The following is a 13943-nucleotide window of genomic DNA, read 5'->3' on the forward strand; positions in this document are numbered from 1 at the left end:
TGCACTCTGGGTGATAATGAGACATCAATACAGATTTAACCATTTTAACAAAGGCTATGTATGTGTGGAGTTAGAGATTATATACAACAATTCTTTACTATCATCAAAATTCTAGCTACTGGGGAGGCTGAAATGGTAGGATCAAGGTTCAAGGTCAGCCCAGTCAAAAGAATTTCAAGATTCCTTCTGAAAATTCTTTCATTGCACCATAGCTAGGCTCAGCCAATCTACATGGTAAACTGAGATTGGGAGGATCAGTTCTAGGCCAGCTCAGTCTGAAAAGTCCATAAGACTATCTACACAGAAGGAACCTTGATTCAAGGTGCCCAAGTAAGTTAAAAATCCTTAGCAGCTGTTCAAGGATCTTTAAAAATTTTTAGTGTAGCTTTAGTCTCATTTCCCACTCTTGTCAAACATTTGCCAATTGTGCAAGGTTATAAGATATTCTCTAAGCATACCATGTACTTTGGAACCTTTAAGCTTTTACTCACATAATGTGATTTTATAGAACTTTTCCTTCCTAGTTACATTATGAACTTACAAGCTTGATTGTCAGATATGGCTCTGACTGAAGAAAACTAAAATTACTTCTCAAAATTACATATAGCTGAAAAGTGTGTCTCAACAGGTACTTTATTTACTTTTGTAGGTCATAGGGCTTAAACTTAGGGTCTGGGTCTTGTTCCTGAGTTTTTCTACTCAAGGCTAGCACTTTACCATTTTGAGCCACAGAGCTGCTTATGGCTTTCTGGTGGTTAACTGGAGAAAATAGCCTCATAGAGTTTCCTGCCTAGGCTGACTGTGAAATGCAATCCTAAAATTGCAGCCTCCTAAATAGGTAAGCCAACTAAAATATATTTATCTCAAAAACACATATAGAGCCTGGCTCTGTGGCTCATGCTTGTAACCCTAGCTACTCAGGAGGCTGAGATCTGAGGATTGAGGTTCAAAGCCAGTCCAGGCAATAAAAGCAAATAAACAAGACTCTTATCTCCAATTAATCACTAGAAAATGGATCCAGGAGTAGGGCAATAGCCTTGAGTAGAAGAACTGAGGGATAGTGCACAGGCCCAGAGTTCAAGCCCCATGACCCACCCCCAGGTCCCCCAAAAAAGAACAACAAAAAAAACACATATAGACTCATGCCTGTAATCCTAGCTACTTGGGAGGCTGAAATTTGAGGATAAGAGTTCAAAGACAGCTGGGGCAAAAAGCCTTCCTGAGACTCTTATCACCAATAAACCACCAGAAAAGTAGCTCAAAGTGGTAGTGTTAGCCTTGCACAAAAGAGCTCAGGGACAGTATTCAAGAAGCTCTGAGTTCAAGCCCCACAATCACCACCACCACAACAAAAAAAATACATATAGGGGCCGGGAGTTTGGCCTAGTGGTAGAGTGCTTGCCTAGCATGCACGAAGACCCAGGTTCGATTCCTCGGCACCACATACATAGAAAAAAGCTGGAAGTGGTGCTGAGGCTCAAGTGGTAGAGCTCTATCCTCGAGAAAGTCCAAGGATAGTGCTCAGGCCCTGAGCCCAAGCCCAAGACTGGCAAAAAAAAAAAAAAAAAAAAAATAGGAGCCAGCACTAGTGACTCATGCCTATAATCCTATCTACGCAAGAGGCTGAAATCTGAGGATCATGCTCCAAAGCCAGTCCAAGTAGGAATGTCCATGAGCATCTTATTTCCAACTAAGCACCAAAAAAGCCAGAAGTTGAACTGTGGCTCATGGGGTAGAACACTAGCTCAAGGACAGTGCACAGGCCCTGAGTTCTAGCCTCAGAACTGTCATACTGTCTCTGTCTGTCTCTTCCTCCCTCCCTTCCTCCCTTCCCTCCAAATTAAGGCTTCTGTTTGCAATTACTCATTTACACAATATATACTTTTAAATGACTTTAAAAACAAAGTGTATGTTTAAATGTGCCCTATAAAAACAGGTAAGGATGAATATCATTAAAAGAGGATAGAAACCTGATGATAAAAAGCTGTAAGTTAGGTAGGGGAGCTTAGGCTTTATCTTTTTTTTTTTTTTTTTTTTTTTTTTTTTTGCCAGTACTGGGCTTGAACTCAGGGCCTGAGCACTGTCCTTGGATTTTCTCAAGGCTAGAGCTCTACCACTTAAGCCTCAGAACCATTTCTGGCTTTTTTCTATGCATGTGGTACCAAGGAATCAAACCCGGGTCTTCGTGCATGATAGGCAAGCACTCTACCACTAAGCCAAACTCCTGGCCCCTTTGGCTTTATCTTAAAAAAGAATTCAAGCCAGGTGCCAGCTGCTCACACCTACTACTCAAGAGGAAGTGGCACTGTGGCTCAAGTGGTAAAGCGATAGCCTTGATCTTAAGACCTCAAGGACTGCACCCAGGCCGAGTTCAAGCCCCACAACCAACCCCCCCCCCCCCAAAAAAAAACACCATTCCCAAGCTACTCAGGAGGCTGAGATCTGAGGGTCCTGGTTCAAAAGCAGCCCAGGAAAACCCATGAGACCCTTTTCTCCAATTAATCACAGAAAAAGCACCAGTGATGTTGTGGCTCAAGTGGTAGAGTGTTAGGCTTGACCAAAAAGGAGCTTAGGTACAGCACCCAGGCCCAGAGTTCAAGCATCTGGACTGGCAAAATAAAAGATAAAGCATCTTACCTGAAGGTAAGATTCAAGTTGTAGAATGTATGCCTAAGCAAGCATGAAACCCTGAGTTCAATCACCCACAATTTTAACATAGTACACAGAGCACATAAAACAAAAACAGCCAAATCAATGGCTCATGCCTGTAATCCTAGCTACTCAGAAGCTGAGATCTTGAGGATAATGGTTCAGAGTTGGCCTGAGGAAGAAGACTATGAAACTTATTCCCCCCAAAAGCAGCAAGTGGAACCCTAGTTAAATTAGTAGAGTACTAATATAGCTTTGAGCAAAAAGCTCAAGGACAGCACCTAGTTCCTGAGTTCAAGCCCTAGGACCAGCCCTAGTGGTTTCACACCTGTCATTTAGTGAGAATGGCATTATTTTAAATACTTGCAAACTTCTTTAAGTCTAGCTTATACAACACAGCTGTTTCTTCATTCAGTCTGCTATATCACACATGAGATAGGCCCTTAGAAACATAGTACTCTAGACACTCATGACAGTAAGAATGGAAAGATACCGACATCATGATATTTCCTAATTAATAATAACAATTACACACACAGTATCTAAGCCACTTAATAACACTCTTTTTTTTTTTTTTTTGCCAGTCCTGGACTTGAGCTCAGGGCCTGAGCACTGTCCTTGGATTTTCTCAAGGCTAGAGCTCTACCACTTGAGCCTCAGCACCACTTCCAGCTTTTTTCTATGTATATGGTACAGAACTGAACCTGGGTCTTTGCGCATGCTAGGGAAGTATTCTACCACTAGGCCAAACTCCCAGCCCCTTAATAACACTCTTAAAAGTCTCTCTGAGGTTCCAGATAAAAGCTAAAAGTAGGCCAAAAGAGACTCAGGGAAACTCCAGGAATTATACGTCTCAACATTCTTTTACTAAACCACATATACTTCATAAAACATTAAAAAATCATAAGATTATTAAGAGCTATGTCATAAGTGGGCAGTGGTGGCATACCTGTCATCTTAGCTACTCAGGAGGCTGAGATCTGAGTATCATGGTTCAAAGAAAGGGTAGGAAAGACCATGGGCTGGCTTAGTTGTAGAGTGCTTGCCTAGCATGCATGAAACCCTGGGTTTGAGCCCCCAGTACTACAAAAAGAGAATAAGAAGAAAAAAGACAGAGGTGGGGAGCATAGCCTAGTGGTAGAGTGCTCGCCTAGCATGCATAAGGTTCTGGGTTCAATTCCTCAGTATCACACTCAGAGAAAAAGGTGGAAGTGGGCTGTGATTCAAGTAGCAGAGCACTAGCTTGAGCAAAAAGTGTCCAAGGGCAGTGCCTGGGTCGAGTTCAAACACCAGCACTGGCAAAAAAAAAAAAAAAAAAAAAAAAAGGAGGGGGACCAGAAGTGGTGCTATGGCGCAAGTAGTAGAGCCTTGAGGAAAAGAAGCGCCCGGGGATAGTGCTAGGCGCTGAGTTCATGCCCCAGGACTGGAAAAAACAAAACAAAACAAAACAGATTTGACTATCATTCATTCACCAAATATTTCTGAGTAGCTACTACTACTAAGCCTAATGTTATGCTAGGCAATGAGGAAGAAATGAACAATTCTTCCTGAGACTTTGCACTCCACTGTGAAAAACGGATGTAAGCACACCTAAAAAGAATTATAGGGGCCGGGAATTTGGCCCAGTGATAAGAGTGCTTGCCTAGTATGCACGAAGACTTGGATTCAATTCCTCAGTACCACGTACATAGAAAAAGACAGAAGTAGTGCTGTGGCTGAAGTGGTAGAGCTCTAGCTTTGAGAAAGTCCAAAGACAGTGTTTAGGCCCTAAGCTCAAACCCCAGGATTGGCACACACACACACAAAAAGAATTATAAATGTGTAAATGCTGTAAAAGAAATAGGGTTTTGCCACAGATTGCAGTCTTTGAAAGCTGAATTGTGGAATTCTAACAGACCTAAAAATAAATAATTCATGAAGACTTACGTCAAAATAATGTTGATTGTATAGACCTTTGCGAATGCATGGTAAAACTAAGAACACTAAACATGAACACTGAGATTAATCTTTCATTGTCAAAGCTATGGGGTGGTAGTGTTTATCAATACAGTAACCTCAAAAGATAATTAACTTCATCATTCTAATGAACAAGATCAAGTAAACATAATCTTAGAGAAATGAGAAGTGGAGCCTAAGGAAACATTAAGAACTTAATGTGGTATCCTAAAAGAAAAACTAAAACAGAAAACTAAGGAAAACTCAATAAATTATGGATTTTAGTTGATAAAAACATCATTATTGGCCCACTAATTGTAACTCATGGGCCATACTAATAGATTAATTGGAAAAATGGATGCTGAGGTATATGGGAATCCTCTGCACTGAAAATAAATATGGGAATCCTCTGCACTCTTGGCCCCCAAAACTGCCTTTAAAAAAAAAAGAGCACATGGGGCCGGGAGTTTGGCCTAGTGGTAGAGTGCTTGCCTAGCATGCACGAAGACCCGGGTTTGATTCCTCGGTACCACATACTTAGAAAAAGCTGGAAGTGGTGCTGTGGCTCAAGTGGTAGGGCTCTAGCCTTGAGAAAAATCCAAGGACAGTGCTCAGGCCCTGAGCTTAAGCCCAGGACTGGCAAAAAAAAAAAAAAAAGGCACATATATTTATACTTCAAACAGGGCTTTAGGGATTACCTAAAAAGTGGAAAGAAGGAAAGGAGTTAGTAAAAATTTAAACAAAGTGAGAAATGTCAATATTTGTTAGGCTGAGGCAGGATTTTAAGTTAGAGGCAAGTCTGAGCTGTATTGGAAAAATGTTTCCAAAAACAAAATGGGAAAGAAAGAAAAAATAAGAAATAAGCCATTAAAAAATAAAAGCTTGGGGCCGTGAGTTTGGCCTAGTGGTAGAGTGCTTGCCTAGCATGCACCAAGACCCAGGTTCAATTCCTTGGTACCACATATATAGAAAAAAAGCCAGAAGTGGTACTGAGGCTCAAGTGGTAGAGCTCTAGCCTTGAGAAAGCCCAAGGACAGTGCTCAGGCCCTGAGTCCAAGCCCCAGCTGGCAAAATAAATAAATAAATAAATGCTTATTGATACTTACAAGTCAAAAGATTTATTCATGTTAAAATCTTCCTAGCAGACTGCTGGGTGGTAGTGGCTCATATCTGTATTCCTAGCTACTCAGGAAGCTGAGATCTGAGCATCTTGGTTTGAAGCCAATTCAGGCAGAAAAAGGCCATGAGACATTCCAATTAACTAGCAAAAAACTGGAAGTGGAGGTATGGCTCAAATGATAGAGTGCCAGCCTCAAATGGGAAAAGCCAAATGAGAGGGGCCCCGAGTTCAAGCCTTAATAAAGACAGACAAACGGACAGACAGACAGACAGACACACAGACACAGACACAGACACACACACACACACACACACACACAAAACCTGGGTGCTGATGGTCACACCTTGTTACCCAGGAGGCTGAGATCAGAGTTCAAAGCCAGCTTGAGCAGGAAAGTCCATGAGACTCTTATCTCCAATTAACCACCAGAAACTGGTGCTGTGGCTCAAAAGTGGTAGAGTGCCAGCCTTGAGCAAAAGCATAAACGACTTCACTATGCAAAATAAATTGCTCTGATTCAAAACAAAGGCAAATAGTACTATTCCTTGAGTGCTCAATAAACACTAAAGAGCCAACTTATCAATAATGTTCAGTAAGTTATGTTTTATGTATAGCACACTGTCCTGAAACCTATATATTAATAGCTGAGTCAGGACCAATTCCATAGGTTCCATCAACCTAGTCACTTAAGGAAACAAGCTTATGCTTCAGAAAAATGCATAAGAAAAATGACCATTCATGTGTAGAGGAAGTCGATCTAAATGAAAGGAAATGATTTCCTAACTACTATGGAGGCAATTTTACAACTAGTATATACCTGCTCTAATAACAAACAACCTAGTATAAATAATCTAAGCTAAAAGTAAAACCTAGGAATTTATATTAGTTATATGCTTCAGTTAAAACAAGTAACTAACGTAACATCTAATAGGACATCTAATAGGTATCTGACATTTGATGACTTGGAACTATTCTCTCTGTTTAAATTAAAGATAATCATGGAAATTGTGAAAAAAAATAAGTGATAATCCTTTAATTGCTGCCAAATTTGTCTAACAGCATAAAACTATTACTGTAAAAAGTAATCTTACAATCACAAAATTAGGATCTAGGTCTAAGACAAAGTACAGCATCCCTGACCAGGTAAGTGACATTAATAATTCCACACACCAGATCCTGAAATGTTAGGCATAATCGTTTAGTTCAAATGGTATTTAAAATCTAATTTAAACAACAACAATAAATCACTTCTCTACTAACTCCACTGTCAAAGGAAATCCTTCCTCCCCCCAAAATGTTCATTATCCTAAGTTTTCTCTCACGTGATCCTAAAGTAGGTAACTGAAAAACACTCAAGAAAAAATGAATAACATTTCACACACACACACCATAATTTCTGCTTGCACGAGCACGAAGAGAATCTATGGCTGTTTCTTGCTGAAGCCAAGGGAAGAAAAAAGAGGTGAGATGTGAAAAATTTCAAGTGAAACGATCGTGACATAGCATGTGGCAGACATCGAAAAGACATCAACAGTGCCAAAAGGAATCGTCAATGATGAAAGTGAAGAAAATGAGGTTTTTCAACGAGCCACAACCCAACCTACAGGGCAACAATCGCCACTGCCAACGCCACCCGACTCTCACAAGTCGTCTCCAATGCAGACAATATATACTGATTGGCTGTGTAACTCAGATTAGTCCCCTGTCTAGGTGCAAACCCACCCCTTCCCACCTTGCGAAAGGAGAGCTACACACCCCGGAGACAAGCCACGGGTGAAAACAACGCCCAGCTCCCACCCCTCCCAACCCAAGGTTGAAGGGGGCCTGCTCCTAGGAGCGGGGCTTCCCGCTGCCTACCAACCGGAAGAGAGCGTGGAATGAGGGTGGGGTAGAGGAGACCCTCGAGAGCACGGGAAGAAAGGGATGGGTGGGCAGCAGGCCGGGCGGGGTGCGCCCTCCGGAGGGAGGGAGCGAGGGAGGGCGGGCCGGGCTGCGGGGACCGAGGGGTCTGCGGACAGGCGAGGTCGAGAGGCCTGGATCGAAACCCGACGGACCCCCGCGAGGCGGAGCCGGCGAGCCCGGGGGGAAGGGCTGGGCTGGAACGGGGCGCGGACGCGAGGGCGGCGGGGAGCCTCCGCGGACTGGGGGGCCGCCCTGGGGGCGGTGCGGGGACGCCGCGGCCGGCAGCCGGGAGAGGGGGCGCCGCACACTCACCGCTCTGCTCCCCCAGGAACACCAGCTTGAATTTCCTCAGCGGATTCCCGAAGTCTCCGCCCGCGGACATGATGGAGCCGAAGGAGCTGCTGCCGACGCCTCAGCCCAGAGACCTCCCGGACCGATGCTGCTCTCCAACCCGCGGGGGAGAAGGACGAGCGGAAGGGCGGGCGCCGAGCGCTCTCGGCCCCTGCAGGGCCGGGCAGAGAAGCAAGGCTGGAGGGGGGCAGGACACGCCACCGACCGGCAGCCGCCGCCTCCCCGCAGAGTCGCCGAGCACCGAGCGCCTGAGGCCCGCGGCTGCGAAGGGCAGGAGGGCGGTGTCGGAGGCAGCCAGCGGAGCGCTCCGGCTTCGCGAGACTGGCGCCGTTCCTTCCCTAGGCACCCAGTGCCCAGACTGGGGTGAGACAGGCGGAGGGTGGCGGGGCTGGCGCTTCAGACGTGTCTGGGATCCTTCACAGACAGCACCCTCCGCTCCCCCAGCTGCCGCCGCCGCAGCCCAACCTGCTGAGTGCGCGAGCCCGGGAGCGAGCCTGCCGCCCTGCCGGCCGACGGCGTGCGTGCGTGTGCGTGCGCGTGCGCGCTACATACAGCGCCGTCCCGGTCTGGCCCACTCGCCTCGCTCCGCCTGCTCCTCTCGCCCCTCCCGGCTCGGCGAATTCCATGCAGGTTAGGTTTCCAATTGCGTTGGGAGAAGCAGTGAGAGGGCGGGACAGAGTCAGGGTAAATGGGAGGAAAGGACTGGTCGGGTGGAAAAAATGGGGCACTTAACGTCACTCACACAGTGGGCCAATCGGAGGAGACCGAGGGCGGGCCGCGGCGACGGTGAGGTGGCGGCGCGGGAGCGCGCGCGCGCGCACGCGCGGCCCCCGAACCTTAGAAAGTGGAGCATCCTGGCGGCCATGCGAAGTGTGGCGCGTCGCGCCCTGAGGGGGCGGGGGAGGGGGGAAGAAGGTGGGGCGGAGGCGGAATCCAGACAGTGGTGGAATGACCGCATCCATTCGTGGGAGGGCTTGGCTGTCCTGGGTTCTTCTTTCTCAAGCCCCAGGTCCTGTGTCACATTCCATAGATCCGCCCGTCGCCCAGCTTCTCCATCTTCTCCCTCATCGTAATTCTTCACGCGGCATCTTAATGGATGTATTCTCTGATACTCCCTGGAGGTTCGTAGCTACCAGCAAGCAGGGCCTTTGTAGGTGAGGAAACAAGCCCAGCGGGAGGAAATGACTTGCAAAATCCAGAGTCATGAAATGGAACCGAGTGGTTTAATTTGAACCTCTGCTTGCCCCTTTTTAATAAAGACAGTGCATTTTCCTGGCCTAACCTTGGCTTGGTTTTTCTATTACCAGGCTTTGCTCAGGGGTTAATAACTCCAATTGATTTCATCTATTTCTTTTCCAGAAATGGATTTAAACATCAAATAAGCCACACACCTTATGAGATGAGAAATCCGAGACCCACCTAAGACTGGAGAGAAAGGCTGAATTATAGTACTAATCTGGAGAAGGAAGGGTATTAAAGATCACCTGTTCCTCTTAAAGCAGTGTTTCTGACTCTGCTTAGGGGTGTGCCTCCCTTAAAATACATGCATTTTTCCCCCCAAGGGAAACCATAGCTTTCATCAGGTCTTTCCATTTGGCTCATGATCCAAAAAAAGGTACAGAGAAACAACTAAAAAGAACATGAGCGCAAGCTGCATCTTAGCTACTCAGGAGACTGAGATCTGAGGATCACAGTTCAAAGCCAGCCCAAGCAGGACAGTTGTGCCTCCAGAAAAGCCAAAAGTAGAGATGTGAATCAAATGGTAAAACACTGGTCTTGAGGGAAAAAGCTAAGAGATAGCTCCTAATCAAGCCCACTGAGGCTCACCAGTACAAATAATTAAACAATAAATTTTCATGTATTATGTGGACAGATAACATGATATGTTGATTAATAACGACACTGCCTAATATCACAACTAACACAACTAAATTTAACTTTTCAGCTGAATGTGATCCTGAAATTTAAAATAGATATTAGAAAAACTAAATCTAAGTTGACCCTAATTAATAACACTATTGATAATAATTTATTAATTGCAATGAATGTATACTGTTAATGTAAATTGTATTTTTCTATAAATAGAAAATGGGAGGAGTTGATGGGAACTTTCTGAATTGCCTTTAATGTGTATGTAAATCTAAAACTACTTTAAAATCTATAGATAAAAGATACAAGGTTAAGAATTTAAATTAGAGAATTTGGCACCCAGATATTTAAGCAATGGATCCAAAAAAGTAGCTTTACAAACTATAGAGGACCCTTTAAAAAATATATCAAGGGGCTGGGAGCATAGCCTAGTGGTAGAGTACTTGCCCAGCATGCACAAAGCCCTGGGTTCAATTGCTCTGTACCACATACTCAGAAAAAAAAAAAAAGCCAGAAGTGGAGCTGTAGCTCAAGTGGTAGAGCGCTAGGCAAAAAGTGTCCAAGGACAGTGCCCAGACCCTGAGTTCAGTCCACAAAAGGACTGGCAAAGAAAAAGAAAATATATATATTCAGATTGGAGTTGGGAGAGGGAAAGTGGAATAAAAACATGGGAGGGAGTACCAGTGTCCAACAAGAAATGTACCCACTACCCAATGTATGTAAGTGTAACCCCTCTGTATATCACCCTGATAATAAAATTATATATATATATATATATGAAAATTCAAATTAGAGTTGTGACTGAAGCAACAGAACAACAGCTATGAGCTACAAAGCAGAGAGTAAGAGGCTCTGAGTTCAGTCCTTCTAGATATTAATTAAAAATAAAGCCAGTGCAGTCCAGGAGTTTGGCCTAGTAGTAGAGTGCTTGCCTAGCATGCATAAAGACTGGGGTTGATTCCTCGGTACCACATAGATAGGGAAAAAAAAGCCAGAAAAGAAATTGCAGAAACTCCAAATCACTAATAAAAATATTCCAAATTAAAATAAAATAGACAGTGGCTCACCCCTGTAATCTAGCTACTCAGGAGGATGAGAGCTGAAGATTGCAGTTCTAAGTCAACCCAGACAGAAAAGTTTGGGTTGATTCTCATCTAGGCCACAGTAGAGTGCTTGCTTAGCATGCACAAGTTGGAAGTGGAGCTGTGGCTCAAGTGATTGAGCACTAGCCTTAGGATAGCACACACACATACACACAAACCCTTATATTTGTATGTTGTTCACCAAACACACCTTAATACATATTTCTATTATTTGAGGATTGTTGTTTCCTTAACTATATAAATGATAGGATCAAACAAGTGACTCTCAGACTAAGGGATGAATTATTGACCTAGAATAAATTAAGATGAGAAATTGAAGTCCTTAAAATGTCATTTGTTCTTACCTATCAAGGAAACAATTATAATCCTTAAATTATCTTCTCTGAGAGAGCACTGGACTAGAATACACATGATGTTAAGTGCTCAATCCTCAGCACTTCAAAATTGTGTGTGGTATAGTGTAATGTGGTTTAGTATGTATGTACATGTGTTTGTGGGTGTGCGTGTGTTCTAGTTTCCCTTAGCTAAGAAGCAGGAGGCTTTTGGATCAAGCATTGAAACAAAAGAATTTAAAACCTCAATCATGAAATGGACATTTATTTTATTTCTGGTAATACTGAGGATTGAACTCATGTCCTTTTAAGTATAAGCAGGTACTTTACCACTTCACACCCCTTGTCCTTCCTGCCTGCCTTATTTTGCAAATAGGGTCTCTATTATATGCTCTAACCAGCCTGGACTTTGAGCTACTTGTGTATGCTTCCCAGGTAGGTAGGATGACAGGCTCATGCCATTGTGTCCAGCTATTGGTTGAGCTCATGTGTTCCTTGTGTGTCTGGGATAGCATGGAACAATGATCTCTACAATCTCTGCCTCACAAATCCCCAGGATTGTAAGTGGCTGATTTTTTTTTCAATCCTAGGGCTTGAACTCAGAGCCTGCTCTCTGTCCCTGAGCTTTAGTGCTCAAGGCTAGCATTCTACCACTTAAGATACAGCTCCAATTCTGACTTTTTGGTGATTCACTGGAGATGAGTCTCACAAATTTTGTTGCCTAGTCTGGCTTTGAATCATGATCCTCCAGTCTCAGCCTCCTGGATAATTAGGGTTATAGGTAAAAACCACTGGCACCCAGTTAATTTTCTTATTTAATATTTTATTTTAACCTAAGGTGGTAAACACCTGTAATCTCAGACTCAACGGTCTCAAGTTTTAAGGCCACGCTGGGTTATATTCAAGACTCTAAAAACAAAACGACAAACAACAACATCAACAAAAACACTTTATAAGTCAATTGATATATCTAATAGGGCTTGTCCCAAACTGGTAACCCAAAACTCTTACACAAAGAACAACTAATGCCAAGAAAGTATTTTTTTTAACATCTTAAAAAAAAAAAGTGGCTGTTTTTTTTTCTCGGACAGTACCAAGTTCTCATTTAGTATCCTGAAATAGCCTTTAAAGTAACATCTGAAGGTTAAAACTATAATTACTTTGTACTTCCTCTAGAGTTTTATGAAGTCCTCCCTACTGTCTCAGTGTCTATAGTGACCTGGACAGGTGCTATTCTCTGACCTTATGTTTTAATCTTATTTTCTTCTTTCCTCCCATTCGTTTTCCTTTTATCTTTTTTTTTCTTTTCTTGTAAGAGAGCTACTCTCACTATATTGCCTAGGTTGACCACAACTCCAGGACATTAGCAATCCTGCCTCAGTATCTAGAGTGGATAAGCCTGTTGGTACATGTCACCATGCCCCAGCTAACCTTGCATTTTGTATTCACACATATACAACTTTATTCTCCTCTAAAGCTTTCTTCATACATATTTCTCAAGTAGTCTGTATATGTTATGTTTTACCTTCAGAGATCTTATGGTCTAAAGAAATCACAAAAGTACTAAAGGTTCAACAATTAGAAAAATTACTTTGAAGAAGAATTAGAGGCCAGTTTTATTTTTTTCTATATTTTTATTTTTGCGTTTTAACTGATTTATTTCAATGAAACCAAGATAAACATAAAGTGAAAATTATGATATTTATACAGGCAAGAATTCAAAGATACTTAATGTTTTGATGGCAGAAGTATAAAGTAGGGTGTTTATTTGAAAGTCAATTTGGTAATGTGTATTGAGAACTGTGTGTGTGTGTGTGTGTGTGTGTGTGTGTGTGTGTGTGTGTGCACATGTGTGTCCTGGGGTTTGAACTCAGGGCCTGAGTGCTGTCCCTCATCTTTTATGCTCAAGGCTAGCACTCTACCACTCGAGTCACTTCTGAAATTTTGATGGTTAATTGGAGATAAAGTTCTCATGGATTTTCCTGCCCTAGCTAGCTTTGAACTGTGATCCTCAGGTATCAGCCTCCTCAGTAGCTAGGATTACAGGCGAAAACCACCAGTACATTGCTCCAGGATGTCTTTTGTAAGGGCAGAAATCTAATTCATGATGGCTGCATCCTGGGACCCCAATCACTTCCTTAAGACCCCAATTCCTAATACTATCACATTAGATTTTCCACAGAAATTTTGGCAAGGAGGAAGAGAAACATTCATTCAACTGAATACATCTTCAGGAAGTCTTCTTCCTGTTTCTATCCTCACCAGTAGTGTAACTATCCTTGCTTGTCCTCCTCTTGTCTTCAATTTCTTCCCCATCACTTGACTGTTACTTGTCAGTCTTCCATCTTATGTCCCCAACTCTTAAAGAGTACTGGCTACATGGTAAGTATGGAAAAGATATTTACTGAATAAATGAAATAAATGTTTACTATCTTCAAAAATGAATAGAATTTGATCATTTGAAGAAGGAAGGTTTAGAACATTTTAGAGAAAGAGATAATTTCCTAAAATGTGCTAGATAAATTGATAGTTAACTCCTAAACATTTTGAAAAGGATACCCAGACAGACTTCATAACTAAAAACTGTCTTGGCAGCTGTCTTTTCCTTTGTCTGTCTGCCTGCCTGCCTGCCTGCCTGCCTGCCTGCCTTCCTTCCTTCCTTCCTTCCTTCCTTCCTTCCTT

The 13943-nt window shown here is 43.1% G+C and overlaps 2 protein-coding genes across 5 annotated transcripts in view; one reads left to right on the forward strand and one right to left on the reverse strand.

Moving 5' to 3' along the window:
- Rab6a (RAB6A, member RAS oncogene family) overlaps window positions 1-8002 on the reverse strand; it is a 37226-nt gene extending 29224 nt beyond the window's left edge. For 2 of the 3 annotated variants that reach the window (XM_090348394.1, XM_090348395.1), the window contains exon 1: window positions 7919-8002. In XM_090348394.1, coding sequence (XP_090204520.1) covers window positions 7919-7988 — 70 coding nt within the window. In that variant the 5' untranslated portion in view covers window positions 7989-8002. Of the gene's footprint in view, window positions 1-7561; window positions 7581-7918 lie in introns of those variants that run through there. The other variant, XM_090348396.1, reaches the window with a different exon arrangement.
- Window positions 7987-9654, forward strand: LOC150053475 (uncharacterized). 2 transcript variants are annotated; one of them, XM_090348392.1, is made up of 3 exons: window positions 7987-8587; window positions 8988-9111; window positions 9317-9654. In XM_090348392.1, the coding sequence occupies exons 1-3, from the start codon at window positions 7987-7989 to the stop codon at window positions 9378-9380; spliced, it is 789 nt and encodes a 262-aa protein (XP_090204518.1). In that variant the 3' UTR covers window positions 9381-9654. The 2 variants fall into 2 exon arrangements, with proteins under 2 accessions (XP_090204518.1, XP_090204519.1); XM_090348393.1 differs by having other exon boundaries at window positions 8988-9078.
- Window positions 9655-13943: the final 4289 nt, after the last annotated feature.

The sequence above is a fragment of the Megascapheus bottae genome, chromosome 16, assembly GCF_031878675.1.
Source record: "Megascapheus bottae isolate mThoBot1 chromosome 16, mThoBot2.hap1, whole genome shotgun sequence".
NCBI lineage: Eukaryota > Metazoa > Chordata > Mammalia > Rodentia > Geomyidae > Megascapheus > Megascapheus bottae.